This window comes from Cervus elaphus, chromosome 29 (assembly GCF_910594005.1).
Source record: "Cervus elaphus chromosome 29, mCerEla1.1, whole genome shotgun sequence".
In the NCBI taxonomy this organism is placed as follows: Eukaryota; Metazoa; Chordata; class Mammalia; order Artiodactyla; family Cervidae; genus Cervus; species Cervus elaphus.
In genome coordinates, this window is record NC_057843.1 from 48,730,066 (window position 1) to 48,754,868 (window position 24,803).

Consider the following 24,803-nt stretch of genomic DNA (forward strand, 5'->3'; position numbering starts at 1 on the left):
AAAAGTTTATTTCAAGCAAAGGAAGAAAGAAGGAATTATAAATAGATGCTATCTGTAAAGAACAGATGCTATCTGTTGGATTTGGGTTCATCACTGAAGGAAAAATGTTATTGGTATAAACAAAATTTCAGCAAGTGTTCAAAGTGATGCTATTAAAAGTGAAATAGCTAAGGGATATGGAAGCAGTATGTAGAAGAAAGTGAATGAACAGGGCTCCAACTCGCTAAGATAACTGGGGACAAACGTCAGTTTCCTTCTGTGTAGAGGCAGAAGGATAGACCAGAAGACCTCTAAGGCTCTTGTAAATCTCAATTCAAGAATTTTACATCAGAATAAAGTCCGAATTACTGGCAGTAAAAAGAGTATAGTCCACCTTGGATCTGGAATGTAAAGAGGATGTGAAAAACTTGGTGGAATCCAAATAAAGTCTAGAGTTCAGTGTAAAAAAAAAAAAAGACTGTAGTTACAGAAGAGCAACAAATAAGCCCCACCGGGGCAAGTCCCAGGCCCCGCTGCCTGAGCAACGCTACCCTCTTGCTTCGGCAGCGTCCTTGCTAAGGAGTGGTGTTCAAGACTGCATCTGCCTAGGTGCTCTGTCTTCTCACAACTCTTTTACCCTGTTAAGCTTAGGAGTCTGTTAACTGTCTAATCGGTTGATTTTATTCAGTAATTGCCATGAAAATATGGATATAGGTTTAACACATTACCCTCCTGGGTGACAGAGCTGCCTGTTAACCGTGTCCCAGAGGAGCTCACAGGCAGTGGTGTAGCAGGCTTCTTTGCCGTATTCCGTGCGCAGGGGAAAGCAGTGTGGAGCTCAGAAGTCTGAGGCCTCCTCAGATCTCTCCCTAAGAGGTAGCAGAAAAGAGCGGTTAAGAACCAGGCCACTTGCGGACTTCCCTGGTGATCTAGTCATTAAGACCCTGCTCTTCCACTGCAGGGGAACCTCCACTGCAGGTTCAATCCCTGGTTGGGGAACTAAGATCGCACTGGCATGGTCAAAAAAAAAAAAAAAAACAAAGGCCCAAAAAAAAGATTCTAGGCCACTTGAATTCAAATCCTGGATCTGTGGCCTATTATCTGAGCTGGAAAGCAAGTTTCTCAATCCCAGTTTGCTTATTCTATTTGTTTCGCCAAAAGTACTAGCCCATAGCTCTCACCGTTGTTGTAAGAATTCAATGAGTTCATACATGTAAAATAGAGCCACGAAAAAAAAAATAATAATAAAACAGAGCCACGTTTGGAACCCGGTAAGCACTCAGTAGCTCTGAGCTGTTTTCACTTATCCACCACGTGTTCAGTCACCTTCTCTGTCTAAACAGTGAGTAGGAGCCCAAAGCCTACGAGTGTTTTAAATAAAGTGGATGTGAACACATAACGAAGGACATGCCATATGTATCTTGGCTACTTCTACCATCTGGCTGAGGAAGAAGTGATGTGACACAGTTACAAAACCTGAAACGTTATTTCTCTCTCTCAGCAATTCAGCCTATGGCAGTGAGCAAAGAAGTGGTTGACAAAGCCCTTGTAACAACATCCCCACAGCTGAGGGACGTAGAAAACTGCCCATCAGTGTTGATAACAAAAATATTCATTAGATTTCTCTCCTTAAGCAGGGACCATGTCACAGGCACTTCACACACTTAATTTTCACAAACATCTTATAAGTAAAACTATTATTCCCATTTTACTGATGAGGAAACAGAGGCTCAGAGATATCTCATGACCTGCCCATATCCTTTGATTACTAAAGGATAGAGCCAACTTCCATCCCAGGCTATCTGATTCTGGAGTTCTTGTGCTTATCCATTATCCCACTATTTGCTCTGGGCTTAATGTCCACAAACTGCACTGTCAATCAATAGAGGACAATCTGTTTAAGTAGAGTCACTCAGTCTTTCTAAGAGAACATGTTAAAAGGGAAAGGAACTAGGCACCATAATTTGCTTTTATCCTACTTAGTATCTGAGTGCCTGAGTTTGCTACTGATTTGGAACACATGTTTAAAACATACGGAAGCAGAAACAATTGTTGGGCAGTCTTCTGTTCCATACAGAAAAAGGAAAGACTTCTAAGAATTCAAAAATCTTTGTGATTTAATTTCTAAATCACAGTTTCTTTGCGGTTTAGAATCAGTAGGAGGTATTATAGAAAGAGAACTGCAGCCAAAAACATGAACTTCAGTAACTCTACCCAGGTCATTTTCCTTCTGGCCTGAACTAGAGAATCTCCAAATCTATCCAGATTTTCTACACAGACATTGACCCCAAAATAAACTAGCATTTATTTTTTCTTATTTCAAGATACTATTAGTCTTTAGAGATCTCTAGATCTGCTGTAAATTTTGGAGGTTTCTTCCATCAGACTTTTAGGGATGCAATTAGATTGTCCTCCGAGAGCTCTTAAATTTAGCTGGCTCTTAAGCCTAAGTATTGCCTTGGTTCCCATTTCGTTAAAACGGCAACGCCATCTAGTGGACACAAACTCCTCCGCGCGTCGGATGGAGATACCTACCGGAGCCCCAAACAATGTGATGCGCGGTGTTTTCTTGCACCACCTAAAAGACTCCATTCATTTCACTAGAGCACCATAACCCTCTCTGTGGGCAGGAGCGCACCAGTGATGCACGGTAGTTAAGAACTTTGGTTCTGCAGTCGGACAGCCTGAGTTCAAAACCTGGCTGAGACTTTCTCTTCAGTTTGCCTAAGCTGAGTCTCAGTTGCAAACCTAAGATGAGAATAACCCCAACCTATGCATGTGGCTTAAATTAGTTAATATTTGAAAATCCTTAGAACAGTATCTGTCCTGCATAAGCCTTATCATCATCACTGTTATTATCAATATAATTTATATCATAAAGTTATTCATCTCCTTATTACCTAATAACATTCCTAGTTGTTACAAGTTATGTAATTACCTTTTATTGAGCACCTACATGGTGCCAAGATATATTTAATGCTTATAACAACCCTCTTATGCCTGTTATATAAGTATTTGTATATCCGTTTTGCAGGTGAAAACATTGAGTCTCAAAAGTTAGAAAACTTGTTAAAAGCAGAGTGAGCCAGTGAACCCAGGTCAGAGTAACAGCAAAACCTTCTCTTAACGATGTTTCTTCCCATCAAACAAAGGGAGCCCCTCACTAGCTAAGAAAAGGGCAAAAGGAAGCTGCAGATTAATAATTAAGAATCAGGTTTACCTGGTTTTAGCAGGAATTTTATCTCAAGCTGGCATGGTGGATGTGTTTATCTTTACAAATGAGATTTTGCAGTGGTTGGTGGCAGGGAGGGGAAGCTTTCTAGAGGCAGGCTGGCAAACAAGCCGAGAAAGAAAGTGGAAGGTCGTGCCTTCGCTCCCTCACCACAGCCCTCAGACGAGGTGAAAGATTCTGCAGGACTAATACTCTTAATGAAAACTCATTTAGGCTCAAAGATGATTGACAGTGTATCTATGAGATACCAGTTCAGTTCAGTTCAATCGCTCAGTCGTGCCTGACTCTCTGTGACCCCACGAATCACAGCACGCCAGGCCTCCCTGTCCATCACCAACTCCCAGAGTTTACCCAAACCCATGTCCATCGAGTTAGTGATGCCATCCAGCCATCTCATCCTCTGTCGTCCCCTTCTCCTCCTGCCCCCAATCCCTCCCAGCATCAGGGTCTTTTCCAATGAGTCAACTCTTCGCATCAGGTAGCCAAAGTATTGGAGTTTCAGCTTCAGCATCAGTCCTTCCAATGAACACCCAGGACTGATCTCCTTTAGGATGGACCGGTTGGATCTTTTTGCAGTCCAGGGGACTCTCAAACAAGACAATTCACACAGCCAATCAATGTGCTTTTAAAAACAGGGGTGGAGGGGGGTGAAATCCATCAAATTAGCTTTGATGCTAATGGTATAGATTGCCTTTCACATATATGGTCTGAGTTTGCTGTTCAGTAATTTTCTGTCGAGATAGACAATGAAATGTGAATTCATTGATCCCTCCTATATAATCTTAACTGTAGATTTATTTTCCTATTCCTTTTGTGTTCTGTTTATGAAACCTGGAATTTTAAACATCAGAAAATAGAAATAAACCTCTTTTTAGCAAATTCTTCTATTCAGAAGCTGAGTATTAATAGAGAAGTTTACCAAAAGGGATTGGCCTAAAGGTGATCTAATCCCTGTGATGTACTACTTTTTTTTATCAAAGCTAAATAGACACATGGAAGATATTTCTAGTGCTGTTTTATTGGGGAAAATTCTATAAAACTTGATCGTGTTTCCATTGTTCTTTACTAAGAATACCAAGCAAGTGCTATAGTCTAAGGCAGCATTTTCAATGGCATAGGCTTTTTGAGGTAAATATTTTACAACTGCTTAAATCTATTATGCATATTCAACTGTTCATTGAGAAATGGTACAGAGAATAGAGTTTAACTCCAGCTATGCATTTTCTATGCCTTCTAGTGGCACCTATATCAAACACACATAGGCATTCAATTTAGGAGCAAGTGCCTAATACTTCATTAGACTAAACCAGTGAGGAAAACCATTCAAGCAGGTTAGGGAAATGAAAATCCAGTGTCTTTAGTTCTTCTTTTTTTGCCTTGAGGGAAGACATCTTGTGAACTTCCATTGTTATCTGACACTCCTGTCACCCTCACCCAAACACAGGTCCTACGCAGGCAGTTTAGGAAATCCTGACTCGACATGCTAGCCATGTGAACTTGTTCAAAATTAGTTCAGCTCTCTGGAGCTCAGAATCGTCATCTGAAAAATGAGGCCGATGGACTAAATGATTTTGAAGGATTATGGTTCTCCCACCTCCTGGTGGACGCTCTGGGCCTATGCACAAATATCCCTTTTGTTACAGTCACTTCCTGAAGAGAAGGGTACAATAGTGGAGAGAAAAGGACTTACAGGCAACTAAGCAATCCTGAGACCTGGGTTCGATCCCTGGGTCGGGAAGATCCCCTGAAGAAGGAAATGGCAACCCACTCCAGTATTCTTGCCTGGAGAATTCCATGGATGGAGGAGCCTGGTAGGCTACAGTCCCCAGGGTTGCAAGGAGTTGGACATGACTGAGCGACTTAACTGTTACTTAACTTTCAAGCAATCCTGAATGATGCTGAAATAACTGTCTGTGGTGGGAGTTTCCATGGAAAATTTCCATGGGTGAAATGGTCCTGTCAACTATACAGTTAATAACCACAGTCACATCAGAAGTGTGTACCAGCCTCTTCTCTTCACCCATGCTCTTGGAAAAAAAAAAAAATCAACATCAAGGACAACAAAGAGCTACCCAAGGAGAGAGTGGTGACCAATCCCAAACCATCCCAAGTTTATGCACAATCAAAGTAAAGAGTAAGCTTTTGTATGAGTACAGCTTCAGGGTCAACCCACCTGTCCTCCCTGGCCCATTTCAACCTGATCACCTCCCTGACTCCCCCTTGAAAGAAAAAGGGGGACAAAAGATTAAGATATGTTCTTAGTTGCGCCCCAGGCCTACCCAGGTGACCTTGGTTACTTGAGAGGGATTTACTTGAGACCTCTGAGTAGCAAACTATCCATGCACTACATCCCAAGAGGCTGCTTATTTCCAGAATCCCGTCTTCTATCTCAAAAAGAAAAAAAGAAGAAATTGCATGAGTGTGGGGGCTGAGCTATGCAACTCAATTTTTCACATTTCTGGGATCTCTACCATGGCCACAACTATATTAACTAGTCAATGGTCATGATTATCTTAGAGCATCCCAGGACAAAGGACACTGTAATTCTTCCCCGTGCACATGCTCTGTCGCTTCAGCTGTGTCTGACTCTGCGACCTCATGGACTATAGCCCACATGGCTCCTCTGCCCACGGGATTATCCCAGCAAGAACACTGGAATGGGTTCCATTTCCTCCTCCTGCATTGGCAGGTGGGTTGTTTTTACCACTGAACCACCTGGGAAGCCCGTAGTTCTTTCCTAGGTTTTTATTCAAATCCTTATCTTTCTAGATATCCTTAAATAATCTGAAAAAAATCTCCAAGGTCACCTAGTAATGTGTTGTAGTCACTCACCTATCATGCTCAGTGCAATGAGTCATATATATATGAATATATATATATTCATTCATATATAAATGATCTACATCATAAGCAATACATACCTATATGCTTAATTGAAGTACTTATAACCTTGTATCTACTCATAGCACATGTATGCACATTAGCCACGACATGCTTACGCCTCTGTCAGTACAGCTTTCCTTGCATGCTAGCATTCACTACATTAGGTAAATCACCTTTTCTGTTTTGAGCTGAAATTGTGTAAAACTGACCTTCCTCAGTAGGCTTCTCCTGGAGATACTAGTTTGGAATTAATTTTTGACTCAGGACTTCCTGAGAAGACTTTAAAATCCACCAATCAAAAAAAAAAAAAAAAGTGCTATTGGGAAGCTATGGGAAAACCAATTCCATTTTCTACACTCAATTTCAAAAGCCATAATAGACATAAAATATTCTGCAATAAGGAAGAGGAAAGGAGATTTCATGAGGTTCTGCCTCCGACTTATTGAAAGATAGAGTGTTTATGCTTATAAGACAGCCTCTGAAACAGCCCCACTGTTGACTAGTACTTCCAGCATTGCAAGCTTGACACTGACTCTCAGAAATAGCTCTGAATCTCTCTTCCACTGATTGGGGTGAATAGGTCCTGCTTTGGCCACATTTTCAAACACCTACTTTGGGAAGAACTGGCAAGGGTTAAAATACCACATAAGCTATGGAACACAGAAATGTCAATTGGTGGTTAGGTTGTTGGAGCTTGATACACTTTGATTTTCATTACCATAGTACACAACCAACTTAACAGGCTCTCTCCCAACCAGTACAGGATTTATTTCTGTGGTGTTTACAAATGTGGGGAAGCCTGTTGAAAATGTTTCTATCTGGAAAGACTTTTATTTTAGATGTAAGCTATAGATAAGGATATGTGACAATATACCCTCACTACTGAGAAAAAGGAATTTACTTTTTAAATCTGAGCCCTGTTTATGCAGACTATTGTGGAACTGCTATTTGGTTTTCAGACACGTTTGTTCTAGGAACATTTGGTGCCAGACTATTTAGAAAATACTTACTTTAAAACATTAGTCAATGAATGAAATGTATTATTTAAGCAATCAAGTGACTTTTAAAAATTTAGATTAAATGTTTGAAAATGTAATCATTGTCTCCAAAGATGTCTTCTGATTTAGTTATTCCTAAAGGTCAGAATTATATTGGCTACATTTCCAAAAGGGGGATAAGGTTGGGGAGGGATTGCTTCTGTTTAAATTAACGGTCAATCCATATGTCAGCAAAATCCAAATAGTAAAAGTCAATCCTAATGATGGCCCTGGGGAATTTTCATAATTAGGTTTCCATCATCTGTGACTTGCTGAGTGTCCTTTGGGTGATGTGGAGAGGGGGGTGCACTTTCTAAAAGAGAGTGGTAAAGATGTTCATGGGCTCAAGATTATGTTGTTTTTGCTTGTTCTAAGTCTCTTCAAATACTTTTAAGACTGTGAGCCGTACTTTTATCTTCCGTAACTCTGCAGAACTTCCCTTCACCAGTCAAAACAAAGAGAAATTCCTATTTAGCCCCTCAGACTCAAGTCTCTATGCTTTTACATAGCCCTTAGAAAATATCACTGCTGCCAAAACTTTCTGTGGATGGAAAATCAAGCCCAAAGAAACTAAGACTTTAGGATGTTAAGTGACTTCCCAGAGGGCATGAAATAAAAGCCTAGAGGAGTTCATGTTGGCTTCCTCCATCTTAACAAGACACTTCCTTAGAACTCCCCATTTCTCGGGCATTGAATCGATCTTTTCTGATTGTTCTGTGAACGAGGTCTTTTACTATGAAACTTAACTTTGAATGATAATGTTTTTTATAATAAGTTCTTCCTTAATTTTTTTAGCTAGTTTGAAGAAAGGGAACTGTAATTTCTCTAAAACTAGACATGCACTATTGCAATGAAACAAAACACTTGTGTTCCAAAACAGCTTTCCATTATTTAATTATTAAGAAGTCACCCTTTTAGATAGTTGATTTGTTTTGCTGCTTATGGTCTTTTTTCCCTTTGGATATATTCTGTTTAAATATAAATGCCATATGGATTCCTTCAGTTTTTCTTTCTGCTTTAGTTTCTGTTTTCTTAATTTTAAAATGCTCTCACCTGAACTTCCTGAAATTTGATAAAATTTTAACCATTTTATTTATTAATCTGTTTATGCAGTCTTTGCCCAGGTATTATTACTTGTAGTGTTAATCCAATTTTTCCACTATTTTTCTCTGTGTTCATGTTTTATTGAATTGTGTCTTATCACATTTTCATCATTTTTATAGGTAATAACATAATCTTCTATTTTCTTAATATTTCTTTCTAAAGAACTTTAAGAGCATTTTGCTTAAGACCTACATGAAGTAAAAATCAGTTATGCCATTCTCTGATATAATAATTGGCCGTAGAATTTGTTTGAAAAGGAGACCAGAAGCTTCCCTAATTCACTGGTAAGAGACTAATGAGTGACTGGACCTTGAAACCGAACCAACAAATGAGTTACAGGTTATTTATGGCCCCAAATTCTTCTTTAAAAACTTTAAAGAACTTGAAAAACGTGCTGAAAATCTTTCCTTCCTCCTATTGAGGTTATGGATCACTACTAGATGGCTGTTTTAAGCTTTAATATTGATGTTTTATGCTGGTAGCACATTTCTACTTATGCCCCCAAAATAATCATCTCTAAATAGAGATTAGAAAAATCAGAAAGGCCTTAAAAGTAACATTGTCCTCTCTAACACTGTCGTCTGTTATACCCTAACCAGTAGACTTGTTCTATTTAATGACAGAAAGCTTATAAAACTGGGAGTCTATTGTCAAAAAGACAAAATGCACACTTGGTTAAATGTTCCACCTTTAAACCAATTGTTCTAATATATTAGAGTTACTGCCTCAGAGTGTGGGTTCTGAGGAGTCTTGATATTCTGAAAATCTAATGCAGGCACTTAAAACTTGCCTTGAGCAAGTCCGTAGAGATATCCTGGCATTAATTCAAAGCGAATCCCCTAAGAATTCCACTTCCACACTAGTAGTATAAACTAAACAGGGAATTGAGCAGTTCTCTAGATCCTTAAGGCAAGTGATAAATTAAAAATTCATTAATCATTTCGATTGAGGCTGATATATAGTATTTTAAGAAGAATACTTCCAAGGTTTTTTTTTTTTGTTTAATTCCTTATGGAGAAAAATGAATAGGGGCTATAGTTCACAAAGAAGAAACCATTCTTTCGCATGAGGGAAAAAAAAAAGGAGGAAGAGAAAGAATTAGGAAGTTCAGATGCAACTCCCTCCATTACTATATATAGCTTTGAGCCTCAGCTTTCTCGCCTTGATACAGTTGGGCCACGGGTGCTCTTGGTAATAACACTGAAAGCACTAGTTTTTAAAGATATACTCAACTTTCCCCGCTCCCAGGATGTGGGATTCTAATGAAACCACCCGTGCAATCCGTGTCTGAGACTCTGTAGCCTTTGGAGCACACCATTTGCTGAAATGTCTAGTGAGAGCTAAAATAAGCCCCTTTGGTGGAAAAAACCCACTGAGTGGTTGAAATCAGAGATGCAGAAGGTCACTTGCTATTTTAGTAGCTGCAAGCTGGTCCTCATTTTATAATATTGCAGTTATAAACAAGAAATTGTCACCTTACCTGTCAGTTTACTTACTTCTCATCAAAATAAGCAGATGTAGCCTTTTTTCTACATAGTACTAGGTAATTTAAATGACTTCTTTCCAAACTTTGCTTTACTATATGGATTAATACATAATAAAAGTTATTTTTCATATATTTCTTTAAATATTACTTCAAAATATTATTTTTATACTGTCTGATATGATTAACCTTTTAAATCTATTGACCTGTGTGTCTCATGTCCATCTCAACCATTTGTAAATACCTTAAGGAGGAACTTTTTTCATACTTCTTTGATTTATTCCACAGATCACCATGAAGATTGATGAGGATTGGGGTAGGGGAGGGAAACTTTACAATTTCAGAGAGAGAGAGGTGACCCAACTAACTTCTGGAATTATTTAGATACAGTCCTTTTGGAAATAAAGGAAGGAAGTTAGTTCCAGACCCAGTGTTCTACAATTCTTGCACACCCTATTGAGAATTACCATCAATTTTATTCCAGTTTTCTCCTCAAAAATTTACTTTATCTCTTCTTTTTGCTCATAAGTGGATCTAAGATTACTTCTAAAGCTTCCAGGGAAGTGTAGCAATTTTAACAGTATTTTTCATCAAAAAATTATAAAGTACATTTGCCTGCAGCAGTTATTTCTTAAATCTCTTTATTGAGGTAATAATTGTACATACAAAAAATCTGTTCATATTTAATGTATACAACTTAATGAGTTTGGAGGTAAATATACGTATACCCATGAAACTATTACCACAATCTATGCCATAAACATATCTCTATATCCATTATTTTAAAGCTTTATAGGATTATTCTTTCATTTGAAATATTGTCTTTTGTATCTTGTAAAGTTACTTAACACATGAAGTTACAAATTCTATTAATTGGTTTTAAGTCTTAGGTTCTAATAAGCCTTCCTTCAAGGAAAGTGTAACAGTAAAAGTCTAAAAATAAAACAGGAATTTTATGAGGAAAAAAAAGAGATGAAAGTGAGAACAAGGTTTTTTTTTAATTAGCAAATAAAAAATGAGAAGAGTGGACTTACTATTAATTTGTAATTATACACCTGGTTTTCCCTTGCCAGCATCAATATTTACTTTTCTCTTCATCATGATTGAAAAGGAATGACTTGGGCTAAACATATGAATTTGTTTTTCTCATTCCTTGATATCATTTTATTAACTATCAAAGCAGCCCACGTACTCTTAGTGAAATGGACAAACCTGTGTCTCACTGACATAAACCAAATATTAACTACTGAGAAGATGGAGTCGCATTTTCAGATCCACTTAAGAAATCTCTAGCCTCATCCCTGGTCTCAGGGAGAGGATAGTCCATGCGCATCATCTCTGAAGGTGGTAGAATTTCCTATTAGTCCGTCAAGTGGGGCCATACATCTGTGGACCCAATATCCCAGCACAGTGTGAGCCGACTCCTTCCTCAGCATGTGCGGTCTGCAACCCAAGCTTGTTAAAGGATCTGACCAAACCTGGGCTTTGAGAAGCAACTGCAATCCAAGTCAGGGAAATGGATGAAGGATGTGTGATTGCCCAGAAAGATTCCACATCCCCTGCTCTTTTACCTCGATCTGTTTGTCTGGACTTTCTCATGTGGTTGATCCCTTGAGATCATCTCGTTTACTCTTACCTTTTCTGTTTTTCCAGGCAAGGACTCTTGAAAGTTCCTTTGGCGCCCAGCAGGAACTTTGCATACTGTATTCATTGTCTCTCCCTTTGTCCCCTCTTTTTAAATCCTTCTCCCCGTCTCACAACTGCAGACTCAGTCCAAACAAACCATCTCCTCTGATGGTCATGCATCTTTCTAATGGACAGAACGAGTCTTCTGGCCTTGCTCCCTAGGCACCAAGTCTTGCTTTACTGTGTGGTTTATACAGACCGCACCCAGCCCCTGCTGAGCCTTGAGAGGGTCAATTTGGCTTTTGCACAGGGCTCACCTTTGATCTGCGGACCCGAGGAAGGAAGTGGAGAAGGACCGCTCCTGCTACTGCTGCTGCTGTCTTGGCCTTTATTGATACAGGTCTTATGTCAGAAAGAGATCTGCCTTGTATTTCTCACCATGAGGGTATATAACTGCTCATGTTTACTGTTTGACTTCAAAGCTGTCGTGAGTGCTAATGCTTTAAGATCATCAAACAAAGAGTCAGTCTTAGCTTACTAACATCCTTTGTCAAATAAAGCAGAAAACGAGGGGATGAATGGCTAGATGGATATTTTCAACATTATCTTTACTAACTAAACATTGGCTGAGTACCTACTGTAATGTTCTCTCTCTCATGCGCACGCACACACACACACACACACACACACACACACACTCCCCTCGCTGATCCAATGCATCGTTCTTCAGACTGTCCTAAATCTAGCCTCCGCTCTGTCTTGGCATTCTCACCTCGTCCAGAAATCCCTCACGTTGCCTGTATTTTTCACCACAGCCTGATTAATCTCACTTACTCCTTCATGCCATCTCATCTTCTCTGCCGTGGCCAGGATAACCGTTCTAAAACAGAAGACCGAACATGTCACTCTCCTGCCTCACAGCTGCCGCTAACTCTGACTTGCTACAAGATAAAATTCGAACTCCTTGGCCCGGCTTACTCAGCTGCTCCGTCTTCAGTCACAGTGTCCACCCCTAGTCTCTTTTTTCCTTCTTTTCATCTCTTCCATGCACTCTACGTTGCCAACAATATAGACATTTTGCTGGGAAAGACAGAGCTGATTTCAAAACACCGTTTGTTAGCTTTGTGAAAATGGGTCTAAAGTCACTCACTCTTTCTGAACCTCACTTTTTTCCTCAGTCAAAGGGAAATTGTTTGTAAAAGGTAAAGATTGTAAAGATGTAAAGTATAATGTCAGCAGTTATCCAGCTCAGAGCTAGTTTCCGTCTATGCCTTTCCGTCATCCCCTCTACCTAAGGTCTCTCTCTCTCTTTATGTGACAAACTCCTGTTCAGACTCAGGTCAACAGGCATCTTCTCTATGGAAGTTTTTCTGCCTTCCCCAGACTGAGTTAGACATTTTCTGCTTTGGGCTCCCACAATAACTCGTGGTATTTGTTATATCACGATATGACAAAATATTATTATAAGATCCTTTACAAAAAAAGAATGTCTTTTTTTAAACTCTGTATCTTAGCTAGGCATCCTCAAAAAACATGTGTGAACATGTGAATGAATATATGAAAGCATTATGTTGGGTTCTGCAGTCAGTTCTTGAAGAATTCATCATCTTGAAGGGTGTAGAAACATCCACTCAAATAAGCATAATGTGAGCCTGACTGGAAAGGCCTGGTTGAGTGAAAATTAAGTGTAACGGCAGTTGGCCATTCTACCTGAGAACAAAAGCCATTCCTATTTGAGCTGAGTCCTAAAGCACCCATGTGGAGTTAACTTTCCATTTTGCTTAATCTGCCCATTCGTTTATTATGTTCACTTCTCTCATACCCCATAGAACCCTAAATTTTGGTGGCAGAGAGCTAGAGAATTCTTAAACTTTGGTCAGCAGTTCTCAGGAAATGTTGTAAAAGAACAGATAAAAAGTTTTTCATAGTGCAATTTTGAGTGCAATTGTAATTTTGCTTATAAACCCTGAAGCCTGTAAATTACTGACAAATCGTATATCTTTGAAAATGAAAACAGACTACACCGAGAAGATAAAGGTTTGAAAACTATAGAGCCATAAAAATCTATGTTTTCATTATATACCTACTGAGGAATAGATATGTTTTTTTAAGAGTCTTAGTAATTAGACTGCCCAAGTGAAATTGAAAAATGATGAAGCATGACATACCAATCTATTTTAATATGATGTATAGAATATTTCCTGCCCTGTTTTACAACATAGGAGGATGTTCAATAAAATTTTGAATATAGGATTTTTTAAAAGAAAGGATCTTTATAATATGATAAGCAATGAAAGTCTAGAAATGCTCAATGTTGAATCCAATAGAGCATAACAATAATCATAAGTTAGAATTTTGTAGCATCTTCTATATCTATCAGCTTATGGTTCTGATTGAACAACTCTAATAAATATTGAAATATCTTCCTTCATAGCACTGATTCCAAAATTAAATATCTCTGTTTTTTCTCCATTGTGTGGTCAGATTGCATCCCTGATGAAAAACTATGTAGAATGTCCCAACAATGACAATTGTGGCTACCGTTTATTCAGTGTATATAATGTGTCAGGCAATGGCTATATGAGATTTTTTATTTGGAAGGTTCATTAGAAACTTAAGCTTACATTTTTAATTCTCTACATTTCTAAAACTCAATTTATTTCATGCCATATAAATAAGAAACTTAGCAAGGTAAGAAAAAAAAAAAGGTACCTAAGTACTGCTTTGAGAATTCTCCTGCAGAACAAATGAAATATAGCTACTTAGAAAGACAGAAATTGCATTTAAAATGGCACAACCTGCAACACAAGAGAAACTCCACTTCTATATAAGCCAAGAACAGTTACTAGGAAGAAAATTTTGGTCATCTTCATTTTACTCACATCCCACTTACAGAATTCCTAAGGGTTTCCCTGGTGGCTCAGATGGTAAAGAATCCACCTGCAAGGCAGGAGACCCGGGTTTGATCCCTGGGTCGGGAAGACCTCCTGGAGAAGGAAATGGCTATCCATTCCTGTATTATTGCCTGGAGAATTCCATGGACAGAGGAGCCTGGTGGGCTACAATCCATGCGGTCACAAAGAGTCAGACAGAACTGAGCAACTAACATACTTTGGTTTCTCAGATGTCACCTTCATGTGTTCACATAGCAGAAGGGATTATGAGGGGACCTTCTTCCAGCTCTATCCAACTTTGGGAACTCACGGCAGGTTGTTAAACAGAACTCTTGTGTCTGGTGCTATGACTCAACATTTATACCTTGAAACTCAAAATGATCAATATTTAAGATACAATGCCATATATAACTCATTTGGACTAAGTGCCCCACCAAGCTTGATTGCGTTTATTTCTACTTTTTAATGAATTAAGCTATTTTCTCTTTTTTAACTTTTTCAGAGAAAAACTTTATCTTATGAAAAATTTGAAAGAATATAAAGACACTAATGACCTAACTTCAAAATTATCACCTCATGAGTCAATATTATTTCATGTCCCTCTCCTATTATTTATGGAAGATATCTACATGGTTCCAAAGTCAAATCTACAAAATTAATACTATTGGAGAAGTCTGACGTCTATCCCTGCCCACTCCCCATTTTCTTCTCTTTCCTCTATAGAAAACTATTTGTTTTAGATTATTGTTAAATCCTCCCTTTTTAAAATATAAGCAAAACATTTGTATTTCAACTTCTCCTTTCTGAGATAAACACTGGTGATCTAGTGATTTTCAAAATATTTCAAAGTATTTGGAGCTTAAACCGACTGTTACAGTATAGCAAATGTTACAAGGCTAGCAGACTTTCAGGCTAAAAAGCAAGAAACATGGTAATTTGTATCTATTTCAAAAATCAATATTTATTTGAACACTTTATAACTTTAAGACCCCAATTTTGTGACCAAAAAGAGGAAGAGAAGGCAGTTAATTTTTATTAAAAGCCTGATATTTGGGGGGGAAAGCAATAGTTTGTCTGGAGATATGTAAATAGATAGTAGTGTTAAAGATATGCTCATACCAGTGGAGTATATTCAAAACGCATTCCTTCAGGAAACACATTAAGAGCAAGTCCTTCAGCAGAGTGGGATTTTATTCACAAACCCACAAAGTGATCTTCTTTCTCATAGATCGAATTGCACAGAACATCATTAAGTCCCATTTGGAGACATGTCAGTACACCATGGAGGAGCTACACCAGCTGGCCTGGCAGACCCACACCTATGAAGAAATTAAAGCGTATCAAAGCAAGGTATTCTGGGAAACGAAAGGGTTTTCTGCGATTTCTCCATTTCTGACTTTTTCAGCCTCAGCCCTGTTGACATTTCAGACTGGACAACTCTTTGCTGTAAGGACTGTCCTGCACGTTGTAGGATAGTAAACATCCTCTTTGGTCTCTACATATTAGATGTCAGTAGCATGCCCTCCCACGTGGTTGCGACAACCAGAATGTGTCCAGATATTACCACATCTGGAAGCAAAACTGCTCTGACTGAAAACCAGTGCCCTACTCACGTGACGGAGGAGACTGGGCCCACACTGGGTGATGTTAGGACCCCTCTTGGTGGCTTCTTTGGTCCAGGCAAGGAACAAGAGCAGTTGAAAATCACAGCAGTAATATCTGCAAACTTACTCTAGAAAAATATTAAACAACGCATTCTGAATGTTTTCTTGCCCTACGTATCAAAACATGACCAGAGGAAAAAGGGAGAACTCATCCCACATTATACCTGTTGTTTTTATTATAATTATTATTATTTTGATTATTTTGTATCCATTAGAGAAGGTTTTAAGAGAATGAATTTGTTGTTGTTGTTTTGACTCACATTATTTACAAGACTGAGATCCACAATCACAAAATCTACCAGTACATTAACTTTTAATAAAATTTATAAATGTGTCTATATCTAAACATATGACATAACATGCTGATTTTTCTCCAGTGGAACAATTAAATGTTACCACTTTTATATGAATAAGGAGACAAAAGCATAGGTATTATTACAGTCAATAAAAAATCAGAATTAACATACTTGGATTTCCGAAGAAAATAACCCAAGGATCAAAATACATTTCTGGATTCTGTGGTACTTAAGAGAGTGATTTGATCTGATGTCTTTTCCACTGAAATTCTTTTTGTACCAAAAAGCAGTCTCCATAAGTTCTGGGAAAAGAACACAACATAGAAATATTGCAAACTTAGTGTCAGTCAGATACACATTGAAAATAATTTTGTGGAAGTCTGTGAATGAAATCTGTTACTGAGGGTAAGAGTTTGATTTGACAAAACAGACTAAGAGCCTGAGTTTGTTTAGGTGAGAAGAGGAGAAAAAACTATTTAAAAACCTGTAAATATCGATCTTTACTATTGCAATATTTCCATTGTTTTAGCTTCAGTACTTTGATAATTGTGGTGTATCGAGGTTCAAATAAACCAAAACATCTTAGAAAATATCGCCTCTCTTCTAAAGGGGGGTGAATTCCCACCGTGAACCCCCAAGTGACAGATCAGCGCCGGTTAGAGCAACCTTGAGTGTTTCACTGAGTCTCCAAGTTGTTCTTGGCTCCATGTCCATTCCTTTTTTCTCTCTTGAAGTCCAGGGAAGCACTGTGGCAGCAATGTGCCATCCAGATAACTCACGCCATCCAGTATGTGGTAGAGTTTGCAAAGCGAATAACAGGCTTCATGGAACTCTGTCAAAATGATCAAATCCTACTTCTTAAGTCAGGTAAGCGAGAAGATTCATTGCTGGGGGGAAGGGGGTCTATTTTAGACCAGGATGTGGTCCACCCTTAGCTGAGGTTGGTTCTAGAAAATCCTCCATCTGCTATGTAGTCATTTTTACCACCCGCACTGCCAGCCAACTCCCAAAGGAAACACTCAGTAATAAAAATGCCCTGATACTCATTCAGCTCGCCTTTGAAGTCAAATACAATTTTGCTTATTGAAAGTGGAGCTATTAATTGCGGAGGTTGAGATACCCAGCTTGACAGGCAGTGCAAGTAATTAGCGTGTCAAGGTGGCTGAATTGCTGAGCTGGCTCTAAAATGTACGACTTGCCTTCTGTTGGGGGGCTGGAATCCAGGCTAGCTGAGCTCTGCCTCTGTGGTCATTTCCAATCATTTTAATGAGGATAGCCTGCAGCAAGAATACACTGGGAGAAGCTCACTCTGCTCTAATCTTTCCTCCCCCCTCTCACACAGACTCCCTGACACATGCACAGTCACTTAGGAAGAACCTCAAGAAACTGCACGTGGTTCTCTTTGCAGCTGCCATTACCCAAGCAGGAAAACTATTTACTTGTCTTTCTCAGCCCCCTTTGAAAATAGAAAATAAGAACCACTCTGGTGTTTACATAAAGGGCTACAGCAAATAATAATAACATCATTTTATATATGTAATAGCTCACATATACATGTTTATATTTACCTATGACATCTTTTTTTAATCTCGTGTGCTCAATATGGTTTCCATCTTATAAATGAGGAAGCAAGGATTTGAAGAACTGAAGCGCTGTGTTCAATACCACATAGCCAGGACCTAGCAAAGCTGGCTTTTGAACTTGAGTCAGATAAAATAATTATTCTAAGTTGTTGCTGCTTTTTTACCAAATGATTAAAAAGGTAAAAATCTTGACTCAAACGTGAACTTGATATATTTGTTGCTAGATTAAAAATCACCCCAAAACTTGGTTCAAACAACAATAATAATTCGTTTTGCTCCCAAAGCTGATCTGAGCAGGGCTCAGCGAGGGATGGCTCATCTCCACTTGCTGTGGTGTTCACCAAGGCAACCAACTGAAGGCAGGAGGCCCCATTTCCACGTTGGCTCATGCACACGGCTGGCTGTTTGTGCCAGCTGACGGCTCAGAGTTCACTCAAGGCTTTGGGCTGCAGGGCCTCGGTTCCTATCCATGTGAGCCCCTCCACAGACTGCTTGGACTTCCTCACAGCATGGTTGCTAGGTTTCAAAAGTTAGCATTTCAAGAGAGCAAGACAAAAGTGCATAGCATTTTTCTGACATTGCTTCCAAAGTCTCAGAGTGTTATTTCCACCTGACTAATTAAAGTCAAGGCAGTGATGAAATCCACCTTGGTTTAAGGGTAGGAGACATGGAATGTGAGGGGTCAAGTAAAGTACCTTCCATATTGGAGATACTGAATAAATGGTTCCTATGATTATTTTAGTCAGAAAAGCATTATGTCCATTAATATTTGTGAATTCCCTATGTGTAAGCCCCTATGCTAAGGTGACATATAAGGGAAAGCAGAGAAATCAGCAGAACAAAGAAATAAGACACCAGATTAAGAAAGGCACCAGGGTACCTCGGGGTACCACACGGATGTAACCAAATCATCGGTGTGATGTTCTCATGCAAATGTGTGACTTCTGACTGTGGATGTCACCTTCCAACCTATTGTGGGGCAAAAGCCCTTTTCTCCAAAATGTGGAGAAACCATGCAATTGTTCCTCAGGATGTCAGTGAGTATTCAGAGGAACAAGCAGAAGTATTGAACTAATTCATTTAATAAAGATTTATTAAGCATCTACTATGTGCCAGGGACTTTTCTAGGTCCTGGAGATATAACAGTGAATAAAATAGGCCACAATCGCCTATGGTTACAGACAACAGCCCTGCCACTACTGGACTAACAGCAAATCCAGAAACGTCAGGCCCCGTCAAGGTTGAACAAACTGCTTCTTGATGGGATTTCAATAAACCTTTGATCTGTGAATGTTGATTATAACTCCCTGGAGTGGATAATGCTCAGCATTTTGCCAAAACTTGTTTGACCTCTTTAAGAAACCCTTGTGTCAAAGACATGAATACATAAACGGTGCCCTCAGGAAACATCCTGAAGGTGTCCTTAAGTCATCATATGCAGAAATACAAACAGACTGTGTTAAAAACTTGAAGTAGCGTGCAAGTTTTCCCAATACCAAAACTTCTACAAAAAGTTAACAGACTGGAGTTGCCTGCCACAAAACTTCTTTCTGGGCCACTTATCATCACCTGTAAATTTGAAACTAACTTTAATATATTAGTAAAAAATGCGGCAGGGGGAGGGCGGAATACATTCTTCCAAAGAAAACATTGTTGCCCTCCATTTTAGTCACCTTTAAAGTATGTTTTATCTTTCATCCCTCACATATGCATCAAGAGCTTTATTTCTAACATAGTTCTTTTTTTACTTGGGAAGGAATCTTGAGGTGTTTCTGAATGTGTGTGTCTATGAGTCTGTGTGTGTTTTAAAGCTTTTTGATGTCTCTTGACCTACATGCAGTAGTAAGGTCTTTATTATTGTGTATATATACATAAATTTTTTTTCGCATAGGTTGCTTGGAAGTGGTTTTAGTAAGAATGTGTCGTGCCTTCAACCCATTAAACAACACTGTTCTGTTTGAAGGAAAATACGGAGGAATGCAGATGTTCAAGGCCTTAGGTGAGTTCACCTTCGGTGATGACACAGTTTTATTAGCTACCATCAGTTTTATTGGCTACCATCAGTTCCTCTGCTTAGATTATAACTGGTAAAAGAAATGTCCTGATTCTCTAATGAGAACTAGTATCTCATTATTCAATAAGGGTCTTACTAGGTGAGCCTCCAATGTTTCATCTAACTCCTCTGATTTTACAACTGTGCCTCCAAATATCAAAAGAAGGAAGGGAACATGGACCCTCTTGATACCAGCCATGCTTCGTTCGGAAGTCAATGAAAACGGATTCTAAAGAACTGGGATGCATTCTAAGCATTCTTTATAGAATCAGGTTTTCTTTTACTTTCTAGCTTACTGCTTCACAAAGTATATCATATAGACCACTGGTGGTCTTAAGTTTCTTATGCAAGTTTGTAATCATGAACTAAGATGCTTAGAAGAGGAACTCTTCCACTCGTTTTGCACCCAGAGTCATGGTTCTCCCTGTTAATTCATGAAGTTCTGAGAGCACAAACAGCATGGGTGCCAACTAGCCCTAAATGATCCGCAGACCGTTCTTGTGGGAGGGCAGGATAGCATCAGTCTCTGGAAGTGTGTCGTTCACTTCCCGTCATCAGTGTGCGGGGTGGATAAGAATGTTAGCAAAGATGGACTGATGCCAGGAAAGGTTTTAACCACTGACAGTGTCATTTGTTCCATATCCTGCCCACAGACACCAAAGAAGGCCACTGCCCTTTCACCTTTTGTGCTGTTAGCTGATATGGCAGACAACAGCAGGTCCACCAGGGCCGGCAGTGTTTCCCTCCTGTAGCTGGTACACATCCATGTCATCTCCAAAGCTAGATTTTCAAGAAAGGAGGAAAGACATTGGCAAGCAACTTGGGTATATTTCCAGCTTCATAAAATAAACATTTACCAAGGATCAGTGTAGGGATGAAGCATTGGTTTGTGAGGATCCACAATGGCTAAGCACCTTACCTGCAAGTCGTTCATTAGAAGGTAAACAGGAATGAATGTTTGCTGCCCAATTAAATTTCCAGGAAATTACAGGCACTTTATTGACAGGCACTTTATCTCCATTCTCTTAGTTTGAGGCCCATGGACATCTTACATCGCCAGTGACATCCTATAAGTGCCACTAAAAATGACAGCCCTTGGCCCATATAAAATACATAATATTTTACGTTTTCTATGAATGCTATCTCTGTACTAAAGGATCCTCAAATCACTAATTATTTCAGTTGGAACTAATTTCAATTTTACAAGATTAGAGTGGGGTTATATAGTCCCAGTTGGATATTTCAATGGGTGCACACTGCTTCTATCTGCCCTTCATTGGTAATTTTGACTTTCATTACCTGGTCAAGACATTGCCCAATTTTCTCATTCTACAATCATCACTAAATCACTTCTCAGGTTGTCCTGATGGTTCAGCAGGTGAAGAACCCACCTGCAGTGCAGGAGACACAGGAGATGGGGGTTTGGTCCCTGGGTTGGGAAGATCCCCTGGAGAAGGGAATGGCTACCCACTTCAGTATTTTTGCCTGGAGAATCCCATGGTCAGAGGAGCCTGGTGGGTTCGTGAGGTCCCAGAGTCAGACACAACTGAATGACCAAGCACACAGCAGAGCACAGATCACTCCTTCTGGTCAGGAACTTGGAAATATTTTTCCTGTGTGCTTAGTATGCAAGTCCTTGAATAATTTCTTGATTATGGGACTTTTTCTTACCGTTATACCATTCTATTCAAGTATTTTCACTTGATTTGCCTTCTTTTATAGGTTCTGATGACTTAGTGAATGAAGCATTTGACTTTGCAAAGAATTTGTGTTCCTTGCAGCTGACTGAGGAAGAGATTGCTTTGTTCTCCTCTGCTGTTCTGATATCTCCAGGTAGGGAGGTCTGAGGTACTTACCATTTAAAAAAGAAAAAAAAAACTGTTTTGCTATCTTTAACATGAATTGCACCTATCCAAGCCAAGGTTCACTGGAGAAATTTTAAAAGAACTATATTTTCTTTAGCAAGCTTGTGATATTTTTGGACAATTCAAAGAAAAGTACCCTCATGTTAATTTGAACGATCCATTTGGTCTCAAATGCAAGAGTAGCGTGTGTGGTAAGGTTGACTCCAGATTCAGAAAAGAATCATCATTTCTTAAGGGATAAATGAAGAAAAATAGTGGCCTGAGTTATAACTAAGTTCTCTTTTGATTTTAAGAATAAAGGACACAGAAAAAATGTCCAATAAGGTGAGACTTGGAAATATACCTGAATGAACAAGCCAGCATAGGGATTAAAAAAGTAAAACATATACTTTCTTTTCTTTAAATATCTGTTTCACTGGCCTTTCTATCCAAATTAAAGTTAGCATTCTTCCTTCAGGCAAATGCTGGTGCCTCTTTGTTGTTGTTTAAAGCAATATTAGAAGCTTTAAGGACAGCAGAGGTAAAAATGGCTCCTACTAAAGACTGGAAAAGGAAGGACCTCTGATGTGGTCGTAGAGACTCTAGAACAGGTTCTATCACCAAATATCTGGGTGACCTTAAACACTTGACCCCTCAGAATCTCAGTTTCCTCACCTGCAAAGAGGGTTGAGTTTCATAATAATAAAGACCCAGTCTAGCTCTGAAATGCAACAAACAGCAGAAAGTTTTCAAAGCAGGTAAGGTGTGACATTTATAGATCAAATAGCACTATAGTCTTTGAAATTCTGTTTAAAAGCATGTGCCAGCTTGAACCTGTATAGAATCCTAATAAATGCATGGTTCCTTCCTCAACCAGAATGAAAAGTCAGAGCTGCTCATTCAGTCATCTGTTGGGTTAGATTTGAGGTCAAGGAATAGCAGTGTCATTAACAGTTCTCTATAGAAAGAAAGACACATTCCTGGTCATTTTTATAGTCAAGAGACTCATTCCTTCTATAACCCATTTATCTCTAGAGACTTGCTCTTTTCTCTTTTCTTACACCTAACACATTTTTCAGCGAGGCTGGAAGGAATTAATCTTCCTGGTGATGGGACTTGTTGACATATCACTACTAGCTATGTGTACCCACAATACAGCCTTTATACTTTGTATCTGGTAGACTTTATTTACTTATTTTTAAAATTTTTTAATGATTTTTTAAAAATTTGATTCTGTTTTTTTATTACTTTATCAAAAATGGAAATTAGTTATCAATTGGCATGTTATTACTAACAGTTTCTTTTGTGGCTCTGTCTAAAATAAAGTTGTTCCTCCAAGCTTTTCCCTTGTTTTTTTTTTAACCCTAGAAGGTTTTCCAGACTTGGCAGCACAAAGATAAATGGAAGAAGTGACAAGAAAGATTTATTTCTAGTAGCAACCAAATGCCAAATAATTTTCCTCCTGCCATTTTCTCATTGCATTTGATTCTTCCCATCGATTATAGTTCAGTAGAAGATTAATTCTAAGCCTGCAAGTCTATGATGAAGCAGGTGGTTTCACTCTGATTCCTGCTTCCTCAAAGGAAGCAATACAAATTCACTGTCCTCTTAGGTATGTGTGTGGCAAATCAGTAAATTCCCAGCAGCAAATATTTAAGACACAATATATCAAATCTAAACAATCCATGAAGATAACTGCCCCATTTGAAAAGCAAACATGCTTCTTATGAGTGAAAAATCAGCTGAACTATGAGCCTTTTTCTAGGAAGAATATGCTAAAGCCATCAAATTCCACAGAAGTGAAGCATGAGGTTTAGCTTATTCTACCCTGTGAGGACTCTTCCAGCCCTGGTCACAGACCCACACTCAGAGGCTTCTAGAAGCAACTCCAAGATACTGTGTTTGCCACCTTAGCATAGTGCTATATTCAAAGAGGAAAGACAATATTCCAGCCTGTGGAGGCTCCATCTCATGCCAGACCTACCCTTCCGCCCAGGTTCTTGCCATAATAGTTACTGTCTATTCAGCTCCGGATGGTTTAGGGAAGGGAGAAGCAGGGAAACTTAATGTATTCTGATTGACAATGGTCACTAAAGGTTTTTGTGCTCACTTACGTAAGGGTTCGCTTAACTGTTGGCTAGACTTGTCCTGGCCCTGTCTAGGATTACAGAATCGAGTTTCTCACCTGACCTGAACTGTGTTCAGAAGGATCATGTGAAGTTCTTTTCCATGAGTATTTGTTCAGCATTTGGACACTCTGGGTGTCTCTTCACTGAAGTTTCAACCTAAGGCATTGATGCTGGACTGAATTTTGTCACCATGGTATAAAGCATCTAGGAAGAAAGAAGAACGAGATGAAAGAACAAAGAGAGGGAGGGAGGAAAGAAAAAAGAAAGTAGAAAAGGCTAAAGGAAAGGAGGGATTATCCTAGCCATTACTTAAATATTCAATATAGAACCAGAGGACTCAGGATTAATTTTTATATTGATTCATGTTGATACTATATAAATTATAACAGCTTATATAAAAGAAGGGAGATCCTGAATACCAAAAATGCTCCTTTACAATAGATTTTCTTCACTTCTATAATTCATTTCTTCACAAATCATTAACTTAGACTTTGAAAGAAAATCTAAGCATATGTCCAGAGAGTGAGTAAGAGATGTAAACTGCAACAGACAGTAAGACACACGGAGTGTCTTTGAATCACTGTGTCTTTACCTCCATCCTGATTTCCTGTCAGCATTTTGTACATTACTGTCCTCATGGCATTGCTTATAAACTATTCATTTTAGAAAAATAATTACATGTCTTCAGAAGCAATTTAGACTAATTTGAGTTAGGTCTAGATCTCAGCACTTACATATGTAGGTGAAATACAACAAAACTTACATTCTGTCCCCTTCCTACCCACCCTTTTCCTTTCTCAGACCGAGCCTGGCTGATAGAACCAAGGAAGGTCCAGAAGCTTCAGGAAAAAATTTATTTTGCACTTCAACATGTGATTCAGAAGAATCACCTGGATGATGAGACCTTGGCGAAGGTAGGTCCTCAGAGCACAGACCCCCCGCCACTGACAGAGCCCAGTGAGCAGGGGAGGGCTAGTCACATAAGGCAAGGGACAT

At 38.9% G+C, this 24,803-nt stretch overlaps 1 protein-coding gene across 1 annotated transcript in view; it reads left to right on the plus strand.

The window, feature by feature from the left end:
- RORB (RAR related orphan receptor B) overlaps positions 1-24,803 on the plus strand; it is a 63,134-nt gene that overhangs the window by 26,875 nt on the left and 11,456 nt on the right. The window contains exons 5-9 of the mRNA XM_043891412.1: positions 15,467-15,588; positions 16,933-17,065; positions 19,673-19,780; positions 21,557-21,667; positions 24,609-24,721. Coding sequence (XP_043747347.1) covers positions 15,467-15,588; positions 16,933-17,065; positions 19,673-19,780; positions 21,557-21,667; positions 24,609-24,721 — 587 coding nt within the window. The remainder of the gene's footprint in view (positions 1-15,466; positions 15,589-16,932; positions 17,066-19,672; positions 19,781-21,556; positions 21,668-24,608; positions 24,722-24,803) is intronic.